This window comes from Coturnix japonica, chromosome 1 (genome assembly GCF_001577835.2).
Source record: "Coturnix japonica isolate 7356 chromosome 1, Coturnix japonica 2.1, whole genome shotgun sequence".
NCBI classification, from domain to species: domain Eukaryota; kingdom Metazoa; phylum Chordata; class Aves; order Galliformes; family Phasianidae; genus Coturnix; species Coturnix japonica.
Genome location: NC_029516.1, coordinates 94,802,017 through 94,810,526, shown reverse-complemented (window position 1 = coordinate 94,810,526; position 8,510 = coordinate 94,802,017). Strand labels below are relative to the sequence as shown.

At 34.9% G+C, this 8,510-nt stretch overlaps 1 protein-coding gene across 5 annotated transcripts in view; it reads right to left on the bottom strand.

Annotated features, from left to right (window-relative positions):
* Window positions 1–8,510, bottom strand: part of SON (SON DNA and RNA binding protein) — a 36,907-nt gene that overhangs the window by 13,111 nt on the left and 15,286 nt on the right. For all 5 annotated transcript variants that reach the window (XM_015881777.2, XM_015881753.2, XM_015881744.2 and 2 more), the window contains 5 exons: window positions 8,239–8,399; window positions 6,059–6,199; window positions 4,916–5,104; window positions 680–790; window positions 200–316 (listed from right to left, as the gene is read on the bottom strand). In XM_015881777.2, coding sequence (XP_015737263.1) covers window positions 200–316; window positions 680–790; window positions 4,916–5,104; window positions 6,059–6,199; window positions 8,239–8,399 — 719 coding nt within the window. The remainder of the gene's footprint in view (window positions 1–199; window positions 317–679; window positions 791–4,915; window positions 5,105–6,058; window positions 6,200–8,238; window positions 8,400–8,510) is intronic.

Sequence of the window (8,510 nt, the reverse complement as noted above, 5' to 3'; positions counted from 1 at the left end):
TGTTCAACATCTTAATGCATACCAAAACAAACACAGCAGCAGCAAGTAGTAAAATTCATTAAAGTTTTAACTCAATCTGTTTGTTGCATTTGATACATGCATGACCGTAAGTTTTAAGGCCATTTTTTTGGCATGATCCAGTACTTTTGCTAATATGTAGTATGTGATATTCAGACAAGTATGTCTGCATAACTTCTACCTTTCTAATCCATGCTTGAGGACCACTGTTGGTTAGCTCATCCGAGGACAAAATCTGTGCTCCAGTACTTCCTGTGAACTGGCCAGGTATGGAGTTTGATTGAGCCCAGGCATCAATCTAGAATATAAAAATCAACATAAGACTGGAATAAAATTTTTCTTGTTTTTCTATTCTCAGTAACTTTTATGATTCCTCACTTATACTTAATAAAGTGACAGTATTCATTTCCAAGAAGATACCTCAAAAAAGGTGAGCATCTTTTAACATTAACCCTAAAGACTGAGCTCAGAGTCTAGCAGGTTTGTGGCTCATGGTTTGTTTATCCTCAGAGCTAGTACTATGAAGTTTAAGGCCAAATTTTTGAAGACATGCCCATAAGCTGGACTTTCAAAAACTGTACTTAGAAATATCAGTGACACAAAGGGTAAACATTTACACTTCTTAACTTGACTGAAACACTGATGAAAAAGCGCAACATACCTGTTCCTGTGCGCGATTTAACATGCACATGGCCTCTAAATCAAACGTGTTTTCGTTAAGCCTTTTCTGAGCTATTGCTCGGTCATTCATAGCTGCAGTTATGTCCACACCCTAGGAAGAAAAATATCATTCTTAAAAATACATTAGAGAAAAGTATCACCTGTTCGACCTGGTAAAGTTCTGTTGCAGAATAAACTCAACAAATGCTATAGAGTTGTTTCAAACATTAAATAAGTGGCTTGACATACAAAATGGCAATGTGAAAAAATAATGAGTCTGAGAATTTATTTTTATGTGCATGCATGCTTGACGTTTGCTAAACAAATACAAAATCTGAAGCACAAAGGCAACATCTCTCCAAACACAGAATCTACAGATTTATTTTCAAATTAAATATTTTGGTCATTGAAAATTCTAGGTTTTAATACCTAAGACATTAAGAATTCAGTGGAAATTATTAACTAACAGTATATTAAATACAATTTAGCTACAAAACTTAGGCAAAGGCCTTTATACAGAGCTGTTCACATGAATACCCTATTAAATAACACTAGAACTTCAACTTATATGTACAGAAGAATTACAGCAAGAATTGCATGCATCCCACACTCTTGGGTTTAGTGCTTAAAATTTTAATCTTCAGCCTAAAAGACTTGCATAAAAATGAGAACAGACTAGTAGCACACAAAATTAACTGTTTAGTAAAAGATTATTTATAACTGCACTGTTGAACCAGAACAAAATTTTAAGAAAAAAAAACCTGAACTCATCTTGCATATAACTGATCAGAATCAGGTGGGTAAAAATATGGAACAAAGTTCAGTGCAAACCTCGATACATAAAGCAACCAAGAAGGAAAATCAAACCATTTGAGGTTGTAAAGATAAATTAAGGCCGGTATACAGCTCTTATGTAAAAGTACTTGGGCCTTACTCTTCAAATAATGTCCATTTTGTGGATCATTCTATTTTGAAAGGAAAAAAACAACAGCGGCCAGAGAAAAGTGAAACTTAATTGAATAAAAGCACGTAAAGGAGACTGTAAAGGGTTGGAACTCTTCAAAGCACAGAAGAAAACCAATAACCAAAACAGCAAATGGCATACAGATATAAATTAGATTGATGCTTTAGGGTTTTGGGTTGTTTTGTCTTTTTTTTTAATTGTTGTATTTGTTTTACTTTGCATTACAAAAGACTTAGATTAGTCACCATCTCATTACCTTAGCCTCTCACATCATACTAGAATAAAAGGCCAGTGGAAGAAACTGAAACCAGTTTAGAATTGTCCTTGATGAAAAATACATAGATAATCCACAAAAATCCCCATCACAAGAAACATGCCCAGAATTCAGTAAACACTGAAAAACCAGTAGAAGGCAGACAAAAATGTCTAGAGTAGCATAATACAAAATACTCTTCAAATTATTATTCTGGCTATTAAATTTTAGTTTAAAATGGGGAAAGATGTTTAATTATACTCCCTGCCCCAGACAAGCAGTATGTCCTTCAGTAAATTAATCCCGTATCATGTCGCTAAACCACCTGGTACCGAGCATGACAGACCGGAAATCCTTACAACATGTATGTCTATGAAACTGACTTCAATGTTTATTATCTCAGATGACAAAAACATACATTATAAATACTGGACTAGAAGAACTGAAAGATTTTCTTTTACAACCCCAAGTGATATTCGTGTCTATAGAAGAACACCTGTTAGCAATATACACACATTCTTGCATTAAGAAGATTCCCCCCTACACAGTCTGAACTGCTCTTCCACGTTTTATTTGCAAAACTGCTTCAGGATATACATAAAATTATTCTACTCACCAAAAGCTTCAATCCAGCAATACACATAGGCATGCAAGTAGTCCACTGAAATCACATCGGGACCACTCACATACTTAAACACACATGTGTACTTTAGTGCTTTACCGGACTGGGGCCTATTAGCAGATACCCTGGTTAGTTAGAATTCCCATACACTTTCCCCACATGGTCAGTCACCATTTTGGAGACCATCATGGCTTTGTATTATGTCAAGGCATTCAATGGCAGCTTTGGATCTTGGAAAAAAAAAAATCTCTGCTTGAAGCATGAAAAGTTGTTATTATTTCGTCAAATAAAACATGTCCACATTCAGCATGCTACTCCTAAGAGTTCTGTCTTTCCAGTTCTGAATTTTAATAACATTTTTCCCACAGACACAAATATTGAAGCAAGCAGGAAGTGGTGACAACAAAAAGACAAGAATTTTGACACTAAATGCACTTTGTGTGCTCTTATATCAAGAGGGCTTCTCTGCACAATAGCCACTGCTGTATATACCAAACTTAAAATACAGCATTCTAAGTATGGGCTTTCAAGTTCTCAAATAATTTGCTTCTAAGTTTCTCTGTCCTTTGTAGGCATGTTGATACTTGAGATCAATTGAGGCAAGAGCTTTTTCTTTATTTTCTACCACCTCAAGTAACTACATTAACAGCATTTAACATTTTATTAAAAGCATCTGTAATATTTTAGCAGGGCCATTTTAGGCTCCACAGTCCCATAACTAATTATATGACCCGCATAATTGGTTTACTGTTTTTATTGTTTTCTTATAAATATTGAAATAGACTCAAATCAGAATTGTGACAAACAGCTACCAAAATTACCAAGCTAACAAAATTAAATGAAGTAAATTATATGTCAAACCTCTTGAGGATCCAAGAAAGCTCCCTCACTTCCCCAGCTCCAGCAGCAAGGGACCTGGTTTACTTTGCTCCAAAGAAGCAATTTCATCCACAGACAGTCCCACAAACATTTAAAACAATTAGCCCTAATATTAAGCAGAGAAGCACTCTATTATTTTCCCAGCTCCCTGGAGAAACATATAGAGATCCTACTCCTACAAGAATATTCCTGTATTTCAAGGTTAAGGATTGCCAAACACAAGGGAATGGTATGCTCTGCTGTCAGTTACTGACCCTTGAAATCACCCTTAACACAAACCACGTTAAGGTAAATGCAAATAAAAATATTTATTCACAGAATATAAAAACAGACAAAACAGTTACAAGCATTTATAAGCATACACATGACAGAATGGAAAGAAAGCCATGTTGAATATATTTACTCCAATGTCATTTTTCAAGGCCTCTTCTACATAATGAACAAACAAACCATCAGTGCTTGCCTAACCAAACCTGTCAAAGACATATGTCTAGTTTTTGGAAACCTGAATGCAGATACCTTGCCTGAACCAAGTTTATCACCAACCACTTGAAGGACAAGACCTTTTACCACCAGTTAAAAACAAGTGCTTGACCCTCAAGCTCTGCCTCTGAAGTGTGCAATCAAGCCACGCATTAAGTAAGTTATATTCACTGTGCTTTTGGTGCTGTAAAAGACACAGAAGAAAATAACATCTGTGTTTCAGGAGGTGAACTATACTACCTTAGAAAATTACCGAAGAACAAAATGCACTAAGCTGAAAAACAATTTCATCAGAAATGCGAAGGCAAGGCTTTTTTTTTTTTTTTTTATTTGTTTTGCAATGTATGAGAACAAGTCTTTAGAAGCAATAAAGTGACATTAACTTAAAAAAAAAAAAAAAAAAAGCAATGTCTTAAATATTCAATTTACTTAATTACAAGAACCCCACAGAATAATCTTTTGAAGACATATCAAGGGGAAAATCATTTCCTTTTTACAGTTTATTATATACATACAGTTAAATTTTCCTTTGGAAGGCCACATGGAAGACAGCTTCATAAGAAAATGGGACTAAAGTTGGAAAAATGAGTAGATACATCCAGATGAAATGGCAGTTTTAAGAACTACTTTCAAATCTGTTTTCAATGGATTACATTTCAATTCCATGTTATTTCATGTTATTGTAGGAAATTTAAAACTATTATTCAATTTATTATTGTTAAAATCTACACATACAGTGTCAACCTTTGCAGGAAACTTGAAACTTGCTTTTCAATCTTCAAGTGAAAGTTCTACTGAGACAGTGAAGTCACTAGTTGACAAAAGCACACGATATTGTTGGTTACAGGTCGCTTACATCACTGCTCACATTAACACTGTAAGCAAATGTGAAGACTGTAGCAGTTCAGATAACCAGCTTTTTCAAGTGCTACCTATGCACACCTTTCTTTTTTTTCACAGGCTGTGATTTGACACCAGACTGACCAGGCAATGGCTTTTTTTTTCTTAAAGTGTATGCTTTCCTTCCTTTCCTTACCTCAATGGACGGTTTGGGGAAAACATCATCCTTGCTATCTTCTTTTCCTTTTTCAACTGGAACCCATTCTCCATAGACACTATCAGCTTCCTTTTTCCTATGCTGAGACCCAGATGAAACAGGAAATTCCTTTGACAGGCTGACCTGATTTTTTGGTTGTGGTGGTGGTGCTGGTTTTATGCTGGGAGTCTTGAAAGGAAAAAAAGTTAGAGAAGGTTAGAACCTGAAAACGTTGAGCAAACTCCTGTTATCAAGGACACGTCCAAGAACAGTAATAAGTTCAGAACCCAGAATGAATAGAAAGGACAAGACTAAATGCATCAAAATTGTGAAGAGCAGGCAAAGCAGCCCATGCCCACTAAAGATCAATCCTTTTCAGAGTCTATACAGAATCCCAAAATATCCTGAATTTCATTGCACCACTTTCTAGCTGTGTCATTTAAAGTTGAAATTTATTTCAAACTTACATTTTGCATAACTATGTATTAGTACTAGTTTTGTATACACCATAAAATGTGTTTTTACAATTAACTTTTGTTTTCATTTAGTGTACAAAGGATTTCAATATTAACCAACAAAACCAAATCAGACTTTTGTAAGCACAAAAAATTCTTAATGCGCAGTTGAAAACACTTCCTAGACAAATTCTAACCATGCTTCAAATCACAGATGCCAGATTGCAGTAACAGACATAGAACACAGAGTCTGTGCAAACTTAATGGCATGTCATTCAGAACTTTTCACAATGCTTTTAGAATTCCGTATTGAATTTAAAAGAAAACTAATACTTTTCCAAAGCCTTTTCCAATTCCAACGCTGTCTGCAAGTTCATACTAATATTCTTTGCAGTGAAAATGTGAAACAAAACTGAACTCCTCTGTTACTAAAGCTTTGAACACTGTAAAAAACATAAATGACAAAAAAGTCTTAATCCAATTATGGAAACTTATCATGGGCTGAGGAAAATTTTCTTTTTGTAACAAGAGTACTTTTAACAGCATTCAAGCATAAATTTCTCCAAGATTATCAATCATTGCTTCAATTTCTCTAAAACTATCCGTCCTTTAGAAAAAGTTCAAATATGAACTTCAAATTTTAAAATTAAATTATTTTTTTTAAATTACTGATTGCAGAAGTACTCACACTTAAATTGAAAAAAATAGGTTTGGGTTCATTGAGCTTAAAAGGGTGATTGTAGAAAGGACGTTCTTCCTCTTCTTCATCAGAAACGTGAGGTTTATTCACTATCACATCATCTGTGCTTTGAGCAATCTTCTTGCATTTCTGAAAAAAGGAAAAGAAGGAGAGGTGTGAAGACAACAGTTTTGAATAAATCTGGATCTTTCAACTATAATAAACAAAATGAACCACTTAACAAATAAAGTGGGATGTACAATTCTGAGAAAATCTTATAAGAATGTCATACATATGTATGCACATTTCACTTCTTATACACATTATCAAACACTTAAGTTTGCTCAGCACTCACACAGGAAATAAGTGCACAAACAAACAGGTTAGTATTTTCAGAAGTATACTGTAGAGTCAGATGAACAGCGCTAGTTTCATAATGTGTGTATAGGGCTACAAGCATTTCAGAGATCTGGCTATCCAGTATCCCATATAATACAATAGGAAGTACAATACACACCGCCTATAAGCTCATTCAGCTACTACAATGAAAAACCTGAGAATTAACAATCACAAATAACTGCCTAAATTCCACTAGCAGGAACTCAGTCAGAAGCAGTATCTCTAAAGACATATTCTTCTGCAATATTTTATGAGGTTGCCCAGGTACACAAGACCTATGTTCTACTCAACAGCAGTTTGACCTAAAAAAAAATTAAAAAAATACAGGTGCAGGAGACATCCTGCAGATCAAAGAGAAGAAGAATGAATAATTCTAGAAAGGCTAGAATTAGGACCAAAACCAGATAAACAACTGCACCTCATTTTTACTAGCAGTAACTCTAACCGAGACAGTCCAAATTTAATTTGAGAAAACTTTAGTAACATGCTTCCACTACATTTCCATTTACGTAACATCTTCTTACAAGACATCACCTGATCTGACTCAAGTTCATACAATTTTAAGTCACACCTACTTGGTAATCTGACTGTTGGTATACAAAGCAACAGCCTCATCTCTAAAATCAAGACACACTGTTGACACCGTTCTCATCAGTCATTATTAAATAAAGACTATTATGCTCTTCTAAGTCACCTCCCAACAATGACTTAAGCACACACTTTATGCAGCAGAAAAAGACTGCATTACTCAAAAGGCTAACCAACCAACTGTATTATCTACAGTCATCTGACGTAACCTGCAGAGCAGACAGCTTCTTGGAAAACAAAACAGGTTCTCAAAGTTCTCCCCTTAGACACATTCTCACATGTTTTTGGGGCTGCTTTTGATTCAGTGAAATATATTAATCATTGAATTCCCACAGACACAACAAGCAAGCAAGGGGAAGGTTTTTCTTGTCCCAGATGAGCAACACTTGCATTGAATCTTGGATGAAGTTACATGCAGAAGCACTCATCACACCTGCACAATGTCCATGGGTTGTTGTTTTTGTTGGTTTTGTTTTTAAACTAACAAGCACTTCTGCTTCCACTACCCCAAAAACAACAAAGGGATTACTTTCCAACAATTTGACATTGCCTGATCTCAGATTTTACTTGCACAAATAAAAATGTTTTCAGAACTATCACAATAACAATGCAGCACTGCTATAGTAAGGATAAGTAGCAATTTCCCACAACTAAAACAAAAACATCCCATTTGTTCAGTAAAATTGCAACAGATGCATGGCAACAATGACTTTCCCTCTAAGAATCTCTTGGAACACATAAAATTACACAGAACTACTGAAGCAGATATTAGATTTTTAACACAATGAACACTGAGCAACAAAAAATTCGCTAAAAAAATACAAACAGAAGTAACTAACAATACTACAAACAAGAACTAGAACTGAAAGTTGTTTTATTTTGGGGTATTCAGTTTTCTTTGTTGAGGTTTTTTCTTAAATGGACTGCAATGAAAACTACCAGCATGTAAAAATTACAACAAAATAGAAACCAAAATAAAGCACAAGAACTGCAATTCACACCTTTCTACAGAATTCAAAAGTTAGTTTCAATGACCAAAAAAAACCAAAAATCAAACTAACAAAAACCCACAGCTCTAAACAGAGTGAAAGCTCAAAATACATTCCAGCTTTCACGTGAGCGAAGAACACAGAATAACAGCTTGCCTAGCAGACACAAAAAGCACTTTACCTATTTTCAGTTTTAGTATTATTCTCACTTACCTCAGTGAGCTCCTTTAGTGTATCTCTTGATGACTTCTGACTGGCTTTGTCATCTTTCTTTTGAGATAACATAGGCATCAGACTTGGTGGTAAAGGAACGCCTGACTTCGCACACATGGCAGCTGCATTAGCTTTAGCTATTTCAAGCAGCTGGGCCTTGTCTGAAAGATGTTAAAGAAAAATTATCAACATTTTTGCCAATTCTTATTCTAATAATAAACATTCCTATCAAACTAAGCACAGTATTTAAAAAATTACTCGCTCTGTTCATC